Source organism: Dromaius novaehollandiae, chromosome 28, assembly GCF_036370855.1.
Source record: "Dromaius novaehollandiae isolate bDroNov1 chromosome 28, bDroNov1.hap1, whole genome shotgun sequence".
NCBI classification, from domain to species: Eukaryota; Metazoa; Chordata; class Aves; order Casuariiformes; family Dromaiidae; genus Dromaius; species Dromaius novaehollandiae.
This window is the reverse complement of record NC_088125.1, coordinates 3,966,934-3,989,363: the sequence shown is the minus strand read 5'-3', so window position 1 is coordinate 3,989,363 and position 22,430 is coordinate 3,966,934. Positions and strand designations below refer to the sequence as shown.

Below are 22,430 nucleotides of genomic sequence, written 5' to 3'. Positions count from 1 at the left end.
CAAGTTTAATTGATCCCTCTCCAGGGGGGAGGAGGCTTATCGGCACCGGGCCGCGTGGGGTCGGCGCTCCCAGCCCGCGGCTGCTGTGTTTGGAGAGCGACGGAGCGGAAAGGAGCACGGCAGAGCCTGGCTGCTCCGGCGCAGGGACGCGACCGACATGCGTGTTATTATCCTGCCTTTCTGTTTAGTCTCTTGGGGAAAATGGCTTTCGAACGAGAGGCTCTGGGAGCTGGTGGGTTGATACGGTTGTCGGGTTCGGGGATACGGCTTCTCTTCCTAGGTCCGAACCTTTGCCCGAGAGTGAAACCTCGCTGAGCAGCGATGTGCCGCGGAGCACGTTCTCCTGCAAGGTTTCAATCTTGCCCAGGCTGCTAGGAGCCATTCACTGCGTGTGAATTCTTGGTACCTGAATGAAGATTATCGTCATTCATAAATAACACGTAGCTTAGCTGTTACATCGCACTCTCCATCAGCAGATATCCGGGTATTGTGCAAAGGGAGATGCTTTTAGAGATGGGGATACTGAGGCACAAAGCAGTGACTCGCTCCAAGCCACCAAATAGGCCTTTTTTGAAAAACCTCATCTCAGGACTTTGTGTTTAACAAGTAGCCACCGAAACGTAGCTGGTGTCCTGTATTCGAGGCTACTGCCATTGAAATGACGGCCCGATTCTCCTTTGCTTCCATGGATCAGGACTAATTCCAAGCTCCAGCTAAGAAATTTCATCCTTAGCAGCACAGATAATAATAATGACCCAATTCTCTTCCCAGAAATGTGTCAGCCTTCATGAATTTGCCGTGACCACAGCGGAGATGATGACAAACGTGCATGTTTCCTGAGAATTTTGTAATTTTAGGAAAAGCAAGGGCCGATCTGAACCAGGGCAGCGCTCTGGGATGCTGAGAGAGTGGTTCCCGATTAAACTAGGCTTCTCCTGGATTTGAAGGTTTTTCTCTGGCTCGGATGCGCTTTCATTTACAGCCCCAGCTTTGAACTCAACTATTCTTTCCACGCTGGTGATCACAGAGCGGCTCGTTACGCTGTGCAGAATCAGGCCTTTATTTTGCTGAAGGTCAACGCGGGTTTTCTCACGTCACGGTGCAACTTTCTGAATTGCAGATGCAGCTCCAGCAGCGAGAAATTTCCTCGTGCGGTTGCTCGGCATCATTTCATGGCACTTCGTGCCCTTCCGGAGGGCCTCGAAGATAAGATCGTCCCGCGGTGCGCTGAGTTGCTGGCAGCACCAGGTCAGAAAGCCAGCCGGAGCCGTAAATCTGTTTGGTATAAAATTTTAACTGGCATCCAGAAATCGCCGGAAGGAAGATTTCCAGCCCGGTTCTTTCTGCTCGGAAAACAAGTCCAGTAAATTGAATTTAAAAATCGCAAGCGCGCATGGCTTTTCTCAAGTCAGACCAAGCCTGGCGGCCCGCTGGCCCCCGGGGCCTCTCCGCAAGGCGCCGGACCCAACGCGGCCGGTCGGAGCGACGAGCCCCTGAAGTGTCCGTCTGTCCCTTTGCGCTGAGCGAGATCGCGCAGGGGCACTTGGGGACCCCCGGGCGGGCGCGCGGCGTAAGCACCCGCCGAATTTTCCACCCCTCGCCTGCCCCGGAGCTCTCCTGTGCTCACTCCCGGTGACTCAGGGTGTTAAAGCAGCTCAACTTCCAGGCAAACTAACTTTACTGCTTGGACTTTTTTTGCCAGACTTGGGCATATTTTTAAATGTCATGTTGTAGAGTGCAATTAGTCACCCCTCTTCTAGCCAGATGGTCCACAACGACAGAGGAGCTGCTTTTTTTAATCCTGCACTTTCCATTGGCATGAACATGCCTTTGCTTCCCAAATAACCTTAAGTATAGGGTATTTGTCTTAACTGCAGGGAGTAGGTGGCGTGTTATTGTTGTTCCCCGGCTTCAGCTCGCCGGGCAGCCGTGGGTGTCGTTTCTGAAAGGCGTCCGATGGTGGTCGTTGCCGGGAAGGAGAAATAGGACAGTCGAGGCTGGATGCACTGGATGAAACCTGCTGTTTTGCTTGCTGCCGGAGGTATCCGCAGAGCCAGCTTTCAGGAATACGCGTGTGCTCCCTCAGCTCCCGGTTTTAGTGGGAACCGTGAAGCTTTCCGGATTTGCAAGAGCGGATGATTGACACTGGAGCTAGTCAAAACTGCTTCCCCTCCCCTGCCCTCTAAATTAGCCCAAATGGTGTTTTTGGAGGGATATATTAACTTCTTCCCGGAAAACTGAGGCTTGAAAAAGCCGGAAAGGGCAACAACACGCTGTTTTCTAGGGGAAAAGAAGCCCGCGCATCAGCTGGACAGCAGATTTTGGTGGAAAACGCTGAGATTTGGAGGTTTGGGATGAAGGCAGGGCAGGGCCGTGCCCTGTCGGGCACCGGGCTCTTTCAGGTCGGCGTTTTGGAAGGAGCCTAAAGAAATTAGGATCCCAATTTCCATAGGACGGAGGCTGAGGAAGAGATTTAATGCCCCTAATGGAAGAGTAATGAAACACTTAAATTCCTTGCAGCAAGAACAGAGCCAATATTTCTGGAAAGAAAAAAAACCCCTCTCTGTTACAGTTGTCCCAAGCTCTTGATTAATTCCGGGAATTTTCCTCACCGATAAGAGCAACGGGGACCATCTCCTCCCCACCTGCAGGAGGGACCCAGCCGTGCCACCCGCAATTATAGGAAATCGCTAACGGTCCCGTTAATTAATCTTACGCCCTATTTTCATCTCCCGTTAACGGAAGATAAATGTTTCTTTATCCCATTTCATTAGGAAATGAACTCGCGGCGTCCGCGACTGGCGCGTGCGGCCCAAGACCCACATTCGAAATCAATTTAATAACTTTTGGATATTGCAATTAGAGGAGTTTTAGCTCATGTTGTCGAAGCCGAGGGCGGTGTCCTGGGCCGGTTGTTCTGGACGGGGTTCGGTGTTGTACGACCCGCACGGCTGTTTGTACCCTGTATTTTTTCTGCTAACGTCTTTCCTCCCCGCAACGTTTGGGACCCAGCACAGCTCGGAAAGTGTCTGCGGGATGGGTGGTCACAAAATCGGTCCGAATGTGTTACTTATGCTGCGTTTTCTTACGTTTTCCAGGCCTGCCGGTGGCTGCCAGCGCTTTTCCTGGGAGCTGGAGCCCGTCGGCGCAGAGTAAGTGGCCAGGCAGGGCTGCGAGGCCGAAGGCTCACGGGCTTTGCCTTCACCGCTGGCGGCCTTGGAGTGGTTCAGGGCGAGGGGTGACGCCTTTGCTTCGCCCCCGGTTTTGCGTTTCGTTGGAGATGCGCTGGGGCTCTTCTGGGGGTCAGACGGAGCGAGGGGGGGACACGGGGGCAGTTTGCGCGGCGGTCGAGCCCCGCTCCCGGGCTCCCGCCTGTGCCGTCGCGGGGTGCCGGCGTTTCCCGTGAAAACCCTCCGTGCTTCCAGGGGGAGGGAACGCAGTGCTCATATTTGGCCTAAGGCCCCTACAGAAACCTCCTTCCTTAGCCTGGGCGATGTCCCCGGAGCCAGCGAAAGGCGCCTGCCCCCCGGCTCACTCGGGGACATGGAGGTTTTGCCATGGGGCCAGAAACCCCCTTTTATGGCAGAAATGCCGGAGACGGTTGCGTTTTGCCCCAGGATATGGCGGAGGGAGGATGCGGGAGGGACCAGAGGGGGGATGCTGGAGGGGTTAGAGGAGATGCTGGGAGGACTGGTGGGGGGATGCTGGGAGGACTGGGGGGTGGGATGCTGTGGGGCCCCGGGGTGGGATGCTGGAGGGATCCGGGAGGGAGATGCCGGAGCGAGGCCGCAGCATCCTCCCGGGCACCGGCGGGGCTGCGGCGCTGGACCCGTCTCGGTTCTCCCGGTCCCCCCCGGTCCCCCCCCGGCCCCCCCCGGCCCGGCGCCGCCTCCCTCCGCCGCCGCCGCCGCCTCGTCGCGGGGCTGGGCGGGGTCTGGCCCCGGCGCCGGGAGCTGCGGGAGCCGCTGCGAGCGGCGCCCGGCCGCGGCGGGGGGAACCGGCCCCGGCGGCGGGGGGAGGCGGCCCCGGCGGCGGGGGGAGGCGGCCCCGCGGCGGCCATGCCGGCCGGCAGCACCGAGCCCGACGGCATCCTCAGCTACCAGGTGCGGGGGCGGCCGGGGGGGCCCCGGCGGCCGGGCCGCAGGCTGCTCGCGGCCGCCCGCTGCGGCGCTTCCCGGGGCCGGGGGGGCTGCAGGGGGGGCCGGGGCTGTGCGAGGCGGCTGCGGGGGGGGCCCGTGCGAGGAGGGGGTGCAAGGCGCTGGGGAGGGCGGGTGCAAGCAGGGGCGAGGTGCTTGCAAGGGGGGGGGCAAAGGGTGTGCAAACACCTGCAGGGTCTCCGTTGGGGGGGTGCAAAGCATGTGCCGGGGGGGCACGTCAAGGGCCCCCCCCGTTTGTCCCTGTGCCCTTGCAGAGCGCTGCCCGCGGGGGTCACCTCCCGGTGACGCCGCAGCCCTTGCAGGGGGGGCCCAGAGGCCTGCGTCCCCGCAGGGACCTGCTCCGGGGGGGGGGGGGGGATGCACCGCTGTTGCCCCCGCCGTGGACCTCCAACCCCACCGTGGAGCCTGCGCCGAGGGCAGCTGGCAGCGGCCCCCCCGTTTTCCCTTTCCGCCTCTCCTTGTCCTGCCGGGAAGGTCGGACGCGGAGCCTGGCTGGGGGGGGCTGCCCGCGCCCCCCCGGTGCCCCCTGTATCGCCACCACCACCATCACCCCACGTTTCCCGCGGGGCATCGACTCGCCTTCCCCGCAATTGCAGCTCGCCGGAAAAGGCGTCGCCGGCATCCCGGAGGATCCGGGCGCCGAACGCTCCGGCGGCCTTCGCCGAGGCTCCGGCGGATCGGCGAGGTTTCGGGAAGGACCGTCCCGGTCGCGGCGCGGTGGCGTCAATTTGGTGGCACCTTGCGCCCTTGGTGGTGCGACAGCGAACGTCGGCGCGGGAAGGGCCGGCCGGGCGCCGATCCGGAGGGACGACGATGGGAGCGGAGAGCTTTGCCTCCCGGAGGCCCGTTTTTGGGCTCCGAGACGTCGCCCGCCGCAGGAGCATCCATTTTAAGGATGCAAGCGGCAGGGAAGCGCCGGAGCGCGGATCCCCGCTCGGCGCGTGGAAACCTCGGCGCGACGGGACCGGCAGCACCATGCGGACGGTGTCGGAGCCGGGCGAGGCCGGGGGATTCAGCGAGCTGGCTCCGTCCCGCGGCCGCTCGCTGCCTTTCGCTTCCCACCCGAGTGCGGAGAAGTGATTCCCGGGAAATCGGGTCCCGGCGGTATTTACACCCGGGGCCGGCGCGGGATGTCGGGGCTGCTCCCCGCCGCGCTTCGCCAGCCGGAGCCGGCATGACACGAGCCTCCTCCCAGCAGCTGGGATCGTTTTTATTAATTACATTCGGGGCAGATTAATTGCGTCCAGCCTCGGGGAGCTGCGCGACCCCCTCGCTGCCCCGGCGGGTTGCGATTTTGCTTTCTTTAACTGGACGAATTGCACCTAGGCCGGTAAACAGGCCGGGCCGAGCTGAAGTCGTTTCCTTTTCTCCTTGAAAAACGCTTCTCTTTCCTGCAGGAACTCAAAACCTTCCCCAAACCAAAAATAATCAGGAGCTTGAATATTTTCTAGAGATGGACGTGGAGGGAGATGCACCGGCTCATGGCGCGAAGGGCTTCGCCCTGGCAGTGTCCGAACGGGGCTTTGCTTCGCCGGTCAGTAATTTCAGGTTTTGGAGCAGTAATTTTGGCCTCCCGACGAAACCCGCTGCAGATCGGCCACCTCCGATTCCCGGCCGCGCTGGAAAACGTGGGCTGGCCGTGGGTTTCCCGGTGGTTTCCAACGGCTCGGGCGGGCTCCAGGCTCCGTTCGGTGGCAGCATCCGCCGCGGCTTCGCGTTTTGTGGAATAACCTTCACGCCGCGGCGGTTCTCCGGGTTCGGTAAATCCGCCAGCAATCGCCGCAGCCGGACGACCGCTCGGTGCCTTCCCCGCCGGCTCGTTTTACAGCCGGTGTCGCCTTCCACGCCGAGCCGGCCGGCAGCCTTTGCAGCGCCCGGGTTTGCAGCCGGGCGACGGCCGACGAGCTCAGGCTGGAGAACAAAGCGGGGCCGGAGACGGCGGCGCAGCTGGCGCGAGCAAGCGGGGAGGGCGAAAACGCGGCTTTATCCTGGCGCGGCTCCCGGGTTCCCGCAGCTCCCGGCTTTCTGGGGAGATTGGTTGGTGCTAGCACGAGGCTGGTGCGTTTCGGGAAGCAGAAAGCACCTGTCGGGCGCTGGGAGCGCGAGAAGGGAGGGCGTTTTGCGGTTTTCTCCTTTGGGTGGGAATCCTAGTATTTGAAAAAAGAGATTTTTTCTTGATCCGAAGCTCCAAAGTGCGTTTCAAATGAACTTAAAATACATATATATGCGCCGCGTTTCCCGCACCGTCCCGCTCAGTAGCTTTAAATAACCGCCTGCAACGGCCGGGCGAGTTCTCGGATTCCGGCAAACCCCGCAGCAGCGTCGGACGCGGGGGCGGCGGAGGCCTCGGCGGAGCCCTCCCCGCCGGGGAGCCCGAGCCGGCCGGAGCCCCCGGCGCCCAGGAGCCGGCCCCATGCGCGAGCCGGAGGCTGGGATGCCGCCGGCGGGCAGGGAACGCCGCGGGGCCGAGCCGCTGCAGAGCCTGCAGGTACCCGGCCGGGGGTTGCAGGGGCTGAGCAGCCCCCGGGTTAATCGGAGGCAAAACTTCCCGTGCGGAAAACCCGGCCGGCGGAAAGGGGCACCGTTGCTAAGAGGGGCCGAAGGGTGATGGAGGCGGTTACCCGGCGGACGAGGGCCGGTAAATGAGCTCGTTTCCAGCCGGCTGTGTTTGCTCCCGCTGCTCTTCCCGTTAAACGCTGCTTTAGGGCACGTGTTTTCCTGGGGATCGGAGTAGCAGGGGATGTTGCTTGGCAGAAACGGTAATTCTGGGGGGAAAAAGATAGGCAGGCGCTAGGTTACGGTTTGCAGTTGAAGTTAAAACTCCGTTATTGTATTTACGTATTTTTCATGGGTCCTTGGTGCGTTTAATGCGTTGTTATTGCTACAAGGGGCCACCAAGGTGAGCGTGACAGTTCGAGCTTTACCTGGGAATTACTGAATCGGGGGGTCTTGGCTGTTTCCCAGCTGACCACTTCTTGCATTTCCGAAAACAGCCCTTCCATTTCTCCGCTTTTGTCAGTATTTTGCATTCCTTGAAGTTTTAATTTTGGGAATTGAGCGACAGGGCGCGAAGCTTTGCTTATTTTCTGCTCAGAGGTTTTGGTTGTCGTGACGGCAGCCGTGAGCTTGCTGTTCATCCTGAACCCTAATGATTGCAAACTCCCGCACCCTCAGAGCCGCCTTCGCGTCTTTAATAAAGGACTAATTCGGAAACAGATGAGAAATAAAGAGCTTTCATTAGTGCACTGGAGAGCTTTTCTTTGCATAGGTGAGCAGGTTTTGGTTTTCTTCGGTTAATGACCCTCTACCTAGGCGAGGAGGGGAAAGCAGAGCTGCAGTAAGGCGTTTTTCTGAGTCTTTAAGAGACGCTTGAGAATTCAGAGATGAAATGTAGCCTGAAGAGGGGAAAAAAAAGCCGTCAGGTGTTTCCAGCAGGCCCTTTTATCAAGCCGCAGTTGCAACCGGAGTGCGAGACGTGGCTGGGTTTTTGCTTTGAGCGGAGCGTGGGAATCCCCTTCCGCAGCCCCGGCGGCGGGGAGAAAAGAGAAGCAACAAAGACCAAGTTCTGCTGCTGCTCGCGGTGCACGTTTGCTCCAGTGCTTCTCCCCTGCGCGCGCAGGGCACCGCAGCAGGGGTGTTTCCAGCTGGGGAGGCATCGCTTCTTCGCCGTTTGCTTTTCCAAAGAGAAAAGCGATGTTTTCCGTGGAGACGGCGCTTTGCCCAAGGGAAGGCCCCAGCCTGGGAAGCAGCATGTGCAGGTTTTCGGAAGCCGCGGCGCGGCGGCGATGTCCTGTGGCCAAGTGCCATCTAGTGAGTCCTGCGGGTATCTCCCAGACTCAAACTTCTGCACCTTGCTGTGATGGAAAATGCAGGGTTTTTTTATTTTCCTCCAGTTTGGGAATTTGAATTTTACAGGAAGCTGCAAAGGAGCTGTAAGAAGGACGAAGGAGGTTTTTCCCGGTCGGGACTGCTCTGCCCGTTTTTGGTTTGCCGCATCCCTCACCTGCCCTCTGCATTAAATACCATAATACGGCTGAAATAGGCAATCCCATGGGCGGTTTTATTTCGGTGTGAAAAGCAAAGCCTCTTGCTGCGAGGCTTCCTCCTGAACACCAAGGACAAGACGTGCAGAGACGCGTTTCTTGGGGAATTGAGCGGGCGCAGGGGTAGACGCGGGCCGCTTCGCACGGGGTTGCACAGCCCCTTTGGGCAAACCCGGCTCTCCGGGAAGCCGTAGGGGAGCCCTGCGTGACATCCCTGGCTTTTACCTTTTTGTCTTTGCCGCACAGAGACCTGATGAAGAGGCGGTTGTCGACCAGGGAGGAACGAGCAACGTCGTCAACATCCACTATGAGAAGGAGGAGCTGGAAGGTGAGTCCCCGGCAGCCTCCGGAGCTGTGGTTTTTTTTCCAGTTCATTATCCCAGGGCTGATTCAATTTTCTCTTTTTGCCCTGAGTTATACAAAGATTTTAAAAATAATTACCTTCTGTCGCTGCTTAATGAGCAAGTCTGACTGTTGTCTGGTTGAAGCTGGAATTTAAGAAGAGGTTCATTACTTTAAGGGCACTTTTAGCTAACCCGGAGCCGTCACTTTTTGTTGTTCTGTTGCTGCAAAGTTCGAGTAAAATAAATGAGGTAGCGACTTGGGAAAAAGGCCAAGTCCGTGACATTCAGGGGCCACAGTGAAAATAAAATTAAAAGAAGTTGGAGTTTCCTTCTGGGACAGCTGATGCTTTTGGTGAGGGAGCTGCACTGATTTAACGCCCAGCAAGGCGCCGGCCATGGCCACGGTCCCCGCGAGGCCGAGTGCTGCAAGCGCCGCTGTTTTCCAGGCCACCGGACCCTGTACGTGGGCGTGCGGATGCCCCTGGTGCGGCAGAGCCACCGGCACCACCGACCGCACAGCCAGAAGCATCGGAAGCGGGAGCGGGCGAAGGGCTCGGCCGACCCGGGCCGGAGCTACCACGGTGAGTGCCGCCTCACTTCGCCCTGCCGTCTCCTGCAAATGTCGCTGGTTTTAGCGGGCCAGCGTTCCTTTGAGGGAAAATCACACTATTTAGCAAGACCCTCTTTTTCCAAGCTTTTCTCGAGAGTTTTTTTTATGCACTTAAATGCATTTTAAATTTAGGCTCATCTTCCTTAGAGTGACCCTGGCTTAATGCAGGGAAACGTGGGGGTGTAAAGCAGCCCATCCTTAGGACTATGCGGAACAAGTACTTTTCCTTCTCTGTGGCCGTGGCGGCTGGGTGCAAACCCAGCTCGAGCAGGTCCAAGGGAGAGGAGCCAGCCCAGGTGTTTACAGCCGGACTAAAGCAAATCCGATGCCCGTTTTGCGTGTAAGCGCAGCGTGGTGACGGGCTGGGGCTTTGCCTTCCTTCGCCAGACACCCCGTCCCAGCGGGTGCAGTTCATCCTCGGCACCGAGGAGGATGAAGAGCACGTCCCCCACGAGTTATTCACCGAGCTGGACGAGATCTGCTTGAAGGAGGGTGAGCACGCGGAGTGGAAGGAGACGGCCAGGTAAATCTGGGCTCTCGGCTGGGCTCTCACCACCGCCTCGCTCCGAGGTCCTCGTCCGTTAAACGAGGGGTGGCAGCAGCCCCGAGCAGGGCTGTTTGCTTGCGACGGGGCTGGTCGCAGCTGCTTTCCGTCCCCGATGCTCCCCAGGTGGCTGAAGTTCGAGGAGGACGTGGAAGATGGCGGGGAGCGCTGGAGCAAGCCCTACGTGGCCACGCTTTCCCTGCACAGCCTCTTTGAGCTGCGAAGCTGCATCATCAACGGCACGGTGCTGCTGGACATGTGCGCCAACAGCATCGAGGAGATCGCAGGTACCGCCGGCGCCCGAGGGAGGCACGCGGGTGGGGAACAGCCTCTTCGGCAGGTCCGCGTTTGACTTGCCCCCGAGCCGTTTGTTCCTGCAGAGCTCCCAGATCAAACCCCTGAGCTGCAGCTCCCCAGACGGCACGGTGGATGCGCGTGCATCCAAAAGTCCCATTTCGCTTTAAGTCACGAGTTTTTTGGATCTCCAGCCATGCTCACTCGGTTTGGTTAAAACGGAGTGTGCAGCAGTCGCACTCGCTTCAAATACGGGATCCTTCTCAAAGCAATTTGTGGGTCTAGAGAAGTGACTGGAGAATTTTCTCCATCCAAAGAGGAGCGTGGTTCAGGGCTTAACAGGCTGCTCTTAGAAACATGCAACCTGCAGAAGAGCTGAACTTCATTAAACAAACTATGTAATACAAACAATTCCTTCACTTTTCCTTTTTGTTTTGCCTTAACATCTAGGATTTAAGAGCTGTGAAGGCAGAGTTTATCTGGCAGATGACCAAGCAGTGTATTTCTGCAGGGAAGATAATTGCAGTTAATTGAAAAAGCGGCTTTGTAGAAATTATCTTTGATTGGCAGGTCTCCATTCAAGCCTTTCATGAGCTGGTGAAGTCAGCGCCATTCCTAGCACATTTTTCCCTAGGCTCTGCAAATTAAAGTCAATTGGCCAAGGAAACTCAGGGAAACTGTGCTATAGATTGCTTATAATTTGGTTAAATCTGCGGAGTAATACAGTGAGGCCAGATCAGACAAGAAAATTGCATTATTTAGAACGGGAAATAATTATGTTAGCTGAGTGCTGAATAAGCACTTTGATGATGTTTTTTAGCAAAAGAAAATTCTTGCTGTCCTTGCAAAGGCTGAACTGTATTAACACCTCTCTCTAGGTGAGGTCACATTCGTGTTATGCTAAACTCTGTAGCCCCCCTGGGGCTTTAGGGATCTGGAGTTGGGGCTTTTCTGCTCTGATGGGGCACGTTTCTTTTTGCCGTCCCCAGATATGATCCTCGACCAGCAAGAACAGTCCAACGAGTTTGACGAACGCATGCGAGTGAAAGTCCGGGAAGCCCTTCTGAAGAAGCATCACCACCAGAACGAGAAGAAGAGAAACAACCTCCTCCCCATCGTCCGCTCCTTCGCTGATGTGAACAAGAGGCAGACAGATCCGCACCTCCTCGACAAACCGGGTGCGGGTTTCTGTAGGGCTTCAGGACCACGAGGCTTTGACCTGGGAGAAGACTCCCAGTTGCTTGACCTCATCTATCTTTCTGATTGTCTTTCCTTTTCCCACCAGCCCAAACACTGACCCATTTGCCTCCCGCCACCGTAGAAGCTAAAAATGGGACAAACCATGAGACCAGCCCAATGGATTTAAGCAAGGTGAGATGCGCGCAGCTTGCTTGCTCCTTCAGAGCCACCTTGGAAACTTGGCTGCAGGCAGCACTGCAGGGAGCCAAGGGCTTTGATTTGGGGGTAATTGCCTGAAAATTGCATGTTGTGGCCAGGCGGAGCTGCACTTCATGAAGAAAATTCCTACCGGGGCTGAAGCGTCAAACGTGCTTGTAGGAGAGCTGGATTTTCTTCGCCGTCCCATCGTGGCGTTTGCGCGCCTGACTCCGGCCGTTCTGCTCTCGGGCATGACGGAAGTTCCCATCCCGACAAGGTCAGAATAAGAAACAGAAGCTTTGTCATTTAAGAAAACAAACATCAAATCGCTTATGTTCGTTTGGCTTCCTAAGGAAACGAGGCCGGTGTGACAAATGGCCGAGACAACCAGAAATCCCCACTAGTCATCCCATTTGCAGAAGGCCGTGCAGGGCAAATGCCATCCTTATTCGATCTGAGAAAAACCTCGTGGCAGGGAAATGTTAGCAATGCCCCCAAGCTCAGGAGAAGCCGGGATCGCTGACCTTATCTATCAGACAGCAGAGGCCCAGGCCATCTAGGCTCATCCCTGGTTCAGCATAGGGTTCAACGGCTGGGGGAGGCTGTAAGGGGGCAGTGAGCTTATGTGACACCTCTCCTGAGATGCACTCTGGGCTGGGAGCTCCCGTGTGTTTCTTTGGGTGCTTTTTAAGCAAGAGGATGTTCTCTCTTCTTTTGTTTTTCTTGCCCAGGTTCCTGTTTGTTTTGCTCGGACCGGAAGGAAAAGCCCATCAGTACCACGAGATCGGCAGGTCCATGGCTACGCTCATGACGGATGAGGTGTGATGAGATGCGTGAGATCTCTATGGGTCTTTTTTGACTTTCTTCACCTAAACCACCTCTCTCTGCCTCTGCAGCAGTGAGGAAGTGCACTGGCTTTAGCAGCTGCCAGCAGCTGTCTAAATAATCCATTCCTCATTGACACCCCAAAGCAAACACTTGGGTTCATGTCAACCCCACGTGCCGGAGGCTGAAAACCCATCGTGGAGCCTCGGCAGCCGGGGTGCATCATGCATCTCGTCATTGGGGCTCTCCAGTCCCACCATGGCCAGCAAAACTTCTCCTCTTTGGGACCACAAATGCCATCATGCACTGATTCTTTCTTTGGGGGAAAATTTGCAGCCAGTTTCAGTGCTAAACATTTGGGGAAAAAAATGTCTTGCATTCACCCCAATGCTTATTGCACTGTCCGGGCACCTGAGAGGGGTTGCCTTCTCACTGGTTCAGGTTTCCTCCTATCTGCAGGTTTTCCATGATGTTGCCTATAAAGCCAAGGACCGCACTGACCTCGTGGCTGGCATTGATGAGTTCCTGGATCAGGTCACGGTCTTGCCGCCTGGAGAGTGGGATCCATCGATCAGAATCGAGCCCCCGAAGAACGTCCCTTCGCAGGTGGCTGGTGTCTTTTTTCCATTGGTAGCAGGGCCACACTGGCACCAGGGGTTTTAATGCAAAGCGAATGCAAAAAATTCACAAATGGGTCAAATGCCCAGGTCAGAAGCAAAACAAACTGGAGTTAAAAATAGGTATTTTTGTCTTATGTCCACATCAACAGAAAAAAAGGAAGGTGCCAGGAGCCCTTGACGACGCTTGTCACAGTGAGCCGGAAAAACACAGTGGTCCTGAACTACAGCGGACAGGAAGGTGTGAGCTTTAACAGTTACTTTTTCTGCCTCCTAAAATCTGAGCATGCACCTTCCCTTGGAGCAGGTTCATTGGGTTAGCTGCTTTAGTGAAGGGGCTCTGCGTTAACAGGTTGGTCCCCTAGGCCAGGTTGATGACAAAGATGTGAGATCCAGACAGCTGAGCTCCACCACAGCATTATTGCACACAGATTTTCTTGATTTTGGGTGGAAGCAGATGTTTAAATACCTCCAAGTGCAGCTCTACTGCTTTTTAAAGCAAAGGACTTTCCCAGCAAGAGATGATGGGATGTTAGGTCAGGTTGCTGTTTGCTGGTACAGTTTCTTTTCTGTGCCTCAGTTTTTCCTGGGTGCAAAATGAGGAGGATGCTGCTTCTTTGCAGCCTTGAAAGTTGAAAAAGCCTCACTGTTGTCCTTTCTCATTTTTATTTCTTCTCCTCCAGGCTTTTTGGAGGTTTGATCCTGGATGTGAAACGAAAAGCCCCCTGGTTCTGGAGTGACTTTCGGGATGCTCTGAGCCTGCAGTGTCTGGCGTCCTTCCTCTTCCTCTACTGCGCCTGCATGTCCCCCGTCATCACCTTCGGCGGGCTGCTGGGGGAGGCGACCGACGGGCACATAGTGAGAACGTTTCCTCTGCTGGGTGGCTCCTGGCCGAAAATAAAATTCGGGCAAAAACATTAACTCGGCTGCACTGAATGGGGGGTTTTGTTGGTGAATGTCCCGGGCGGTGTTTGCTCACCGCCTGCCTCTGTTCCCCGGCAGAGCGCGATGGAGTCGCTGCTGGGAGCGTCCATGACCGGCGTGATGTATTCCCTGTTTGCCGGCCAGCCCCTCACCATCCTCGGGAGCACCGGCCCTGTCCTGGTCTTCGAAAAGATCCTGTACAAGTTCTGCAAGTGAGGCGGGGTGCTGGGGGGCTGGCGGAGCTGGGCGCTGTGGCTGGGTGCTGTGAGAGCCTGAAAAAGAAGGGAATAATGGAGAAAAGATGTTTTTCCTTTTTTGTTTTTCCCTCAGAGGCAGTTGTAGGATTTAAGTTGTCCTCTGTTATGCACATTGAACACAACTGCTTTAGTAAGTGGTGGTGTGAGAGTGGCTGGTTTCCTAAGGACTGACGGGGTGGCGTGGGGTTTGTGCGCTGGCAGCGAAGCACAAGGAGGAGAAACCTCAAGGATGGGGATTTGCAAGACAGGATGTGTGAGGAAGAGACAAAGCACCCTTGCTTTAGGAATGAGGGGAGATTTGCTGAATTTTGAGCACACAAATGAGGCAATTCTTAAAGTGATCTTTTGCTGGAAGTAGAAATGTATTTTGCCCAAATATCCGCATATGTTTCCTTTCTGCTGAAATATTTTGAGCTTTGACTATTTTGTTGAAAAAGCAGCAGCTTTTCATGTGAAAACCAGTTTCCTTGACAATTTTGCGATAACTCTGATGTGCGATGCAGCTTGAATAACAGCCCGGTTGCAAGTAAAATCCTTTTTGCTACGAAGCCCTGATGTGTTTGTAGCAGGTGACCCGGCGCTAAACCAGCAGGTTAAAGCGAGCGGGCGTTGGGGTGATGTGAGTGTACGACACCTTGCACAACAGGGACCTGACCTCAGTGAGCCTCTGAGGCGTTAACGGCATAATTGTTAAATAATTAGGTAATTAGCCTCCCCTCTTCTGGGCCCACACCCTGCATCCCAGCCCCGAGGCTGGCTGTGGTAGACGGAAACTGGCTTTGCCATCCAGAGCTTTGACGTGCTCCTAAATTACTTCCAAGTTTCCCTGAAGGGAGGCATGGCTTGGAGTCTCCTGCTGTGTTTTACACCCTCAGCTTTGTTTTCCCAGGGACTACGCGCTCTCCTATCTCTCTCTGAGGGCGTGCATTGGGCTGTGGACCACTCTTCTCTGCGTGGTCCTCGTGGCGACGGATGCCAGCTGTTTGGTGTGCTACATCACCCGCTTTACCGAAGAAGCCTTTGCCGCCCTCATCTGCATCATCTTCATCTATGAGGCACTAGAGAAGCTGATTTGGCTGGGGGAGACCTACCCCATCCACGTGGGCAGCGAGCTCGACCTCCTGACCATCTACTAGTGAGAGCTCCTCTTGGGTTTTCTCCTCTAAGATGCCGCTGCCCCTTGGTTAGTGATTAGAGCTACAGTGCTGTTGCCTTTCCCTTAACCCTGTCCTGGCTTCTTTCCTCCTAGCTGTAAATGCAAGGCCCCAGCCCATCCTACCAACGAAACCCTGCACTTCTGGGAGAGCAACAAGATCAACCTGTCTTTAGTCACCTGGGAAAACCTCACGGTCTCAGTAAGTGCCCCGAGCCCCTGCTTTCCTTGCAACACAGCCATGGCTTTAATGTATTTCTGCAGCGCGTTTGCCTCAGGTGTTAATCTGGTACAAAACTCAGAGCCCTTAAGGCGGTGATATACTTCAAAGTGTGCTCATGCTGCTGTGATAAATCAATGCTTAAATGCAGTCCATGTGGTGGTTGCCCTTGTGGGACCCACTCTGTCCTGTGAAGGAGAGCTCACCTTGTCCCTGAAGTCGGGACTAACCAGCCTCCTGAAGCCTGCTGCAGGACGATGTTTCTGACCAGGAGCAAGATTAAGTAGGGCTGTTGTTGCTGGTAGCAGAGCCTGTGCGTAGGATGCAAGAACTTTATGGGCATCCTCATCACCTCTTGGCCAGGTGAGCCCTGCCCTGGGAAGGGACAATTTGTCTCTTCTCCTTTCCCCACCACTGTTATCTTAGTTATCCTTCCCCATTCCCTCTGAGTTTCCAGCATCCTCCTCTGGATGTTTCCTTCTCCTGTGGTGTCTTCTCTGGCCACTGTTACCTGCCGTTCAAATGGCAGATGTGCCATGGGTCTGTGGCATGGTGTCCTGATGTGTCTGACTTGTCCGTTCTCCTCTGTGGAGTTTGTGTTGCATGTTCAACTTGTTTGGCTGCTACTGCTCATCAAACAGAAATCTCAGTCAGAAGCGGTGGGTACAAGGTTATGGATCTGGCACCAAGATCCTTAGAAAACCCTTAGGTGTCCAAGGTTTCCTTGCCACGTGTGCACTGCTGTTGTGTCCTGACGCTCTGTTTCTCCAGGAATGTCAGCATTTGCATGGAGAATTTCATGGACCTGCCTGCGGACATGATGGCCCCTACACACCCAATGTCCTCTTCTGGTCCTGCATCCTGTTCTTCTCCACCTTTATCCTGTCGGGCTCATTGAAGACGTTTAAAACCAGCCACTATTTCCCAACCAGAGTAGGTAGACGACGGTGGCAAGCAACAGTCCCCTCACTCGTTTCCCCAGATGACTTGACTGGAGCACTAAGTAGTATTTGCCACCACTTGCTTGGAAATCCTTGATGGAGAAGCCTTTAAAATGCCAAGTTCTCCTTCAGCTTGGATGTCTTCAACTCATTTCCGCAAGTGCAAAGTGATCATAGCATTTCTCATCTGCCTTACAACCTACCCCAGGGGGAATTTTTGTGCAGGGTGCTGGGCAGTGGAAAATCAGGTCCTCCAAAGTTATCTCTTCACTCTGGGTGTTATATGCTCAAGCGGAAGGTTGATAGAAATGGGGAGCCCTTAGAAAAAGAGGCTGTATTTCTTCCTTACAGAGAACAAATGATGCCTTCGTGCCTTATTCCTATTTTACCTGCAAGTGTGGATAGAGTGGCAGATTTCTTAAGATCTGAATGAAAGCAACAACTTGCCCACCCCATTAAACTGTTTTCTTCTGTCTGAAGGTCTTGCAGGGACAAACACAGGAACAGTATCTAATCGAGGGATTTGGCCGCGTGTCCTCAGAGCGGTGGGATTTTGTTAACAAGCCTTAACTTTTTTATGTCCCCTAACTCTTCTGCCGAGCTCTGTGACAGTGTTTGTGATGCCTCTTTCAACTCGGGTTTCTCGCCCCAGGTACGGTCCACCATAAGTGACTTTGCTGTTTTCTTCACCATCGTCACCATGGTGGTTATCGACTTCCTGATCGGGATCCCATCACCAAAGCTTCACGTTCCCAATATGTTCAAGGTAATCGGGTGTTTCGGCACGGAGCTGGTTTCACTGTGTTCTTGGGCCCTAGTGATGCCGTGAAACCAGGAGCCATGTGGGACGCAAGGTGATGCAAAGGAAGCATGGGTCAGAGTCTCAATGAGACGCTGGTGCTGTGAACATCTCTTCTACCTTAAAGGGTGTCAGGTCCTCTTGGAAACAAGAGGACAGCCCCTAAACCAGATAGTTCGAGGAGGAATATCTATAGGTGCCTCACCTGCAAGGAGGACAGCAGTGTGGGTGGGGAAAACAGGGCTGTGGGACACTTCAATGAGGGGATGGAGCAAAGCGGCTGGGCAGGGAGACAATGTTGTCTGTGCTTTGCCGCAGCCCACCAGAGACGACCGCGGGTGGCTCGTCAACCCTGTAGGACCCAACCCTTGGTGGACGGTGTTGGCAGCGTTTGTCCCGGCTCTGCTCTGCACCATCTTGATCTTCATGGACCAGCAGATCACTGCTGTCATCATCAACAGGAAGGAGCACAAGCTTCAGGTAAGCAGCTGCCATGAAGTGACCCCTTCCCCTGCCCGCTCCTGGCTGCTGGTACCAGGAGAAACACCTATTCCAAGTGCTTAGCAAAAGCATTTGTTTGGGACAGTGTCAACCTGGTCTGCAGGATGCTCTCCTAGATTATTCGTGTCACAAACTGTGGGGAACTCGCATGAGCAGTCTTTCGGAGCAGCAAATTAATCTTAAAGCAGTATAGAAGAGTATTGTGTTCTAAAATGTCAGTGGCAGCTAGGGGAACAAATCATTTTGCCACGCTGCCAGGGAAAACTCTGAGTCTTTTCTTACTTGGAAATGGTGGAAACTTTTTGTGAAGTAAAAATAGGGCTTTTTTTTGAAAAGTAGGAATTGCACAAAAAGAACCTAAATCCACTTCGAACTCTTGCCAGGCTTTCATAAGAGGTGCTTGCACAAAGCCTGGCTGTTCATTTCCTGTTTTATTTTATTTTAATTTTCAAAAAGTTGGCTGGAGCCAGGCTTGAGATGCCAGTGTTGCACTGGTGTTGTGGGACGCTGCCTCTGTTTTTGCTCCTCGCAGAAGGGATGCGGGTACCATCTGGACCTTCTCATGGTGGCCGTGATGCTTGGCGTGTGCTCCGTGATGGGGCTGCCGTGGTTCGTTGCTGCGACTGTCCTCTCCATCACCCATGTGAACAGCCTCAAAGTGGAGTCTGGCTCCTCAGCGCCAGGAGAACAGCCCAGGTTTCTGGGCATACGAGAGCAGAGAGTCACCGGCTTGATGATATTTGTGCTCATGGGTTGTTCTGTCTTCTTGACTGGTGTATTAAAGGTAAGAGGCTGTGAAACCTCCTAAAGCTTCTTGCGGGTTGTACAAAACGATTCCCTTCACTCCAGGCCTAAATAATTGCGGGGCACAGGAGGAGGCAATCTCAAACCTCAAGGCTTGACACGCGGTGGGATTCTGGCCTCAGTTATGTTTTCTAGCCCTCTGGACCTCAATTTGGTGCGCTGGAGGGAAGCGAGTGACACAGATGCTTCATTCTTCGTGTGTCTTTCAAGCCCATCTGTGTTTATGGGCTACAATCAAGCGTATTCAGACCAATGCATCTGTTCTTTTTGAAACAGGCAGCAGTTTATTGGTTGCAATTTACTCCCAAAATGCCTCAGAACAGCCATTCCCAGTAGTTAAACACACTGCAATCATTCCCACAGGCTTTCTTACACGTTCTTCCCACAAAAGTAATTTCATCTCCAGGCTAAAAGGAAGCACTTTCTGTGTTGCTGCAGGAACGTATAAAAATGGTTTTCTACTGCCATGTACCTGTATTATGTTATAGCCTTGGTGAAACCATGTATTTTCCTCTAACTTTTCTGGAAAATAGAATCATTCTGATGAAACCTAACCCAAAAGTTCAGCCCGAAGTGCCAGCTTGCACACACAACCTCTAATGGTCCAGCTTGACACATGTATAACCCTGTGGATACTGGAAGACTTTAGGCAATTTTAGGCATTGCCTGTAGAATAAATGCTAATATTGAGCATGCAGTATTCTTTTTTAAATGCTTGCATTCCGTTTGCAGCTTATACCAATGCCTGTGCTCTATGGTGTCTTTCTCTACATGGGTGTATCATCGCTCCGAGGAATTCAGGTATGGACTTCTATAGCACACAGCACGTCAGCTCCCTGCTATTTAATCTCAGAAGCATAAAAAGGGTCTCCTGATCGGTGACTTGGGAAAAGCCTCTCTGAGGATGAGCAATGAAAATAACTTGTGTAAGAAAGAGAAATGAGTGGGAGCACTAGAGGTCTGTTGGGTGGTTGGGAGGGCAGGTTCAGTGCTCCCCGTTTCAATGTGTGAGGGCATGTCAGTGTTTGGTTAAATGCAAAGGTGGGAAACTTAATGCGAAGGGAAGGAAACTTCTCCCACCAGTGCAACCAGGCTGTGGAGCTCCTTGCTGCAGGGATTCACTGGGCCGAGAAACTCTCATTTGTGGAATAAATTAGAATAATTGCAATTAGATGGACAGCTCTTATAAGCATCTATCTCCCTACAATGTTGCAGTTCTTCGATCGCTTGAAGCTCTTTGGGATGCCGGAGAAACACCAGCCAGACTTCATCTACTTGCGGCACGTCCCCTTGCGGAAAGTGCACCTCTTCACCGTGATCCAGCTGACCTGCCTCATTCTGCTCTGGGCCATCAAAGCCTCCCCCGCGGCCATCGTCTTCCCCATGATGGTAAGAGCCAGCGTCCGACAGCGGCGTGTTTGCGGAGCTGGAGCCCTCGCATCCGAGCGAGACGACGCCCTTGCTGGCCTAACTACGTCTTTTTTGTTCGGAAAGGTTTTGGCTCTCGTCTTTGTGCGGAAGGTCATGGATTTCTGCTTCTCGAAGCGGGAGCTCAGCTGGCTGGATGACCTCATGCCAGAAAGCAAGAAGAAGAAGTTAGACGATGCCAAAAACGAAGCCAAAGAAGAAGAGGTAACATTTGCTGACTCCTCGAAGCTAGACGTCTCCCGGGGGCTGTGAACCTGCCTGTTACGGACACAGCTTGTCTTTAAATGTTGGTGGGAAGATCAGAACTAAATAGAAATAGACTCTAATAGCCTAGATGCCACATCACTGCAGTCTTTCCAAAATCAGCAGTGAGCTTAACACATGAAGAACAGGCATGTAACTTCTAAAACTAGTCTTTTTTAAGTAACTTTTTTGGAAAGATTTGCTTATAATGGGTTTTTAACCCCCCTCCAAAAATGTTTGAAGTGAAAAGCTTTGCCCTGCTTTGCTAACAGCTAATCGTGCCAAGCTCCCCACGGGCTCAGAGGCAGAGTGTGGCACGTGATGGCTGGGCAGGATTTAGGGTTTTATTCTGCTTTGCTCCAAGGCAGAGAACCTGATTTGTCCCTTTTGTTGCAGGAGTCTCAGAAGATGATGGAAGCTGCTGCTGCAAATTCAGTCCAGCTGAACCTGGGCAAAACCAGCTACTCAGATGACTCAAAGCAAGATAATAGTGACAGGTAAAACTCCACTGAGTGGCAGGATGCCCTGGCAGGGGCGGTTTGAGGGCATTTGACACAGTTGTCTTCTGCTTGCATCTCTGAGCATCGTTTAGAAACTACTAGTCAGCTTGGTGTGAAAGTGGAGTTTGACCCTGTCCCTTAAGTCCCACCTGAGCAAACATTATTAAAGCCAAGCCTGGCAGTGCTGGGATATCTAAGGTACCTGCAGCTTTGGGAAGGGGATGCTACCCTGCAGGGCACCATGGTAGAGCAACAAAGTCCTGTAGCATCTCTGGGGATCGGATCCCAGACTACTTCTGGGTCGAGGCTCAGCTGGCCTGGCTGAAAAATGGGCCGGCGATGCCCGTGGCTGGCTCATGGCCAGGAAGGGGAAGGACAGGCACCTTGTTCACAGCTTCTCGCTCCTTTGATCCTGCTTTGAATCGCCTGAGGATGGGGTGTGAAAAGAGAGGCTTCTCCCTCTGCTTAGCTCCAGTCGAACAGGGCTGAGCGGCAGTTTCGTTTGCATCTGGGTGGCAAGACCGCAGGAGATGCCCCTTTGCGCAGGCGAGGGATGCGGTTAGCGGGGCTGCTCCCTGGCGAAGCAGGGAGCAGAGTGGGCGCACATCTCTCGGCTGACCCCCAAACTTGCACCATCCCGCCTATACAGTGGACAGGGCTCAACATGCTTAGAAATGAGGAATTGCAGGCATGTGTCTGTTAGCAGCAGTGGCTTGGAAACTTGATCTGGTGAGATGCTAAATGCCTGCGAGACCCTTTGCGCAGAGCCGGTGCTTGGCAGCTTTCAGGCATCCTAAAATTCATGATCCAGCAAATCTCTGCTTGTGCAGAGCTTCTGTTACACGAGCCGCGCTGCTCCTTTCGCTGCGGCAGCTCCTTTGTGTGCAGACCGGTGCGTGCTAATGCACTTGGCATCGGTTCCCGCAATTGTGGCGCTTGCTACCTAAAATATTTATTGCAGGGTTGATCCTTCCGACATTAACATCTCAGACGAAATGCCTAAAACGACCGTATGGAAAGCTCTCACCATGAACACAGAAAAACTCTAAATCCAAGGAGGAAAAAGGTAAAAACGTTAATGTGACCGTGCTCCTCTGCAGGCGATGGTGCGCGGGTTCGTGGGGCCCCATCGCTCCAGCTGCCTGCGGGTTTTCCCAGGCACCGCTCGGTGCCGTTTCCGAGGGGAGCAGCTGGCAGGGACTGTGGAAATGCAGCTCCTCTCTGCTGGGACATCCCTGGCAGCGGCCAGCAGAGCTGTAGCCACCTCTAACGATGCTCTGTCTCTGTTTCCTTCTCAGTTTTCCTGATTAGAAATTTTGGCTTCGAAAGAGAGGAATGAGAAAGTGACTCAGGGATGAGCCAACACAAAGACATGGGGAGAAACCGCTTGTTCAAGTGGAGGAAGAGGAAAGCGAGTGAGCAAAAGCCCTCCCTGGTACTCTCTTCAGTCGAGTAGCTGGATTCACATTAAAGCCATTCAGACGTTTTCAATTATCTTTGTGCTTTGGGCGTTCAGTGTCTTCAGACCAGCGAAGTGAGGTGCACATCGCAGTCGATGAGAGTTCGGTGTTGTTAAGCCTCCGTGTGTGTGTGCGTGTTGCGGTTTCGTAGTGGTAGAGGGACTGCTACCGCTTAATCATTCAGTGCTGTCTGATTTTTTTTATATCTGACTCCCCCTCCGCCTCTTTCCCTTTTTCCAAATATAAACTCTGAATGTACGAAACCGTTTTCTGTTATTTGATGCATTCTCCACTTATTTATTTTTGTCACTAGCAGGTTGTTGGTGTGGTTTGGAGTTCTTTGAATTCCCTCTTTAATCTCTGGCTGGTGCAGGAGGGCGATGCCCTCG

At 54.0% G+C, this 22,430-nt stretch overlaps 1 protein-coding gene across 2 annotated transcripts; it reads left to right on the top strand.

Moving 5' to 3' along the window:
- The first annotated feature begins 3,917 nt into the window (after nucleotides 1-3,917).
- Nucleotides 3,918-22,306, top strand: SLC4A8 (solute carrier family 4 member 8). Of its 2 annotated transcripts, none has more exons than XM_064498370.1 (25): nucleotides 3,918-4,103; nucleotides 8,447-8,528; nucleotides 8,991-9,125; nucleotides 9,542-9,677; nucleotides 9,825-9,985; nucleotides 10,982-11,170; nucleotides 11,278-11,363; nucleotides 11,489-11,646; nucleotides 12,101-12,188; nucleotides 12,654-12,800; nucleotides 12,964-13,052; nucleotides 13,495-13,669; nucleotides 13,814-13,947; nucleotides 14,882-15,127; nucleotides 15,242-15,347; nucleotides 16,137-16,298; nucleotides 16,959-17,072; nucleotides 17,424-17,585; nucleotides 18,139-18,390; nucleotides 19,143-19,211; nucleotides 19,626-19,799; nucleotides 19,905-20,042; nucleotides 20,478-20,578; nucleotides 21,543-21,647; nucleotides 21,880-22,306. In XM_064498370.1, the coding sequence occupies exons 1-24, from the start codon at nucleotides 4,059-4,061 to the stop codon at nucleotides 21,628-21,630; spliced, it is 3,237 nt and encodes a 1,078-aa protein (XP_064354440.1). In that variant the 5' UTR covers nucleotides 3,918-4,058; the 3' UTR covers nucleotides 21,631-21,647; nucleotides 21,880-22,306. The 2 variants fall into 2 exon arrangements, with proteins under 2 accessions (XP_064354440.1, XP_025969743.2); XM_026113958.2 differs by lacking the exon at nucleotides 3,918-4,103 and adding an exon at nucleotides 7,824-7,967.
- The last annotated feature ends 124 nt before the right edge of the window (nucleotides 22,307-22,430 follow it).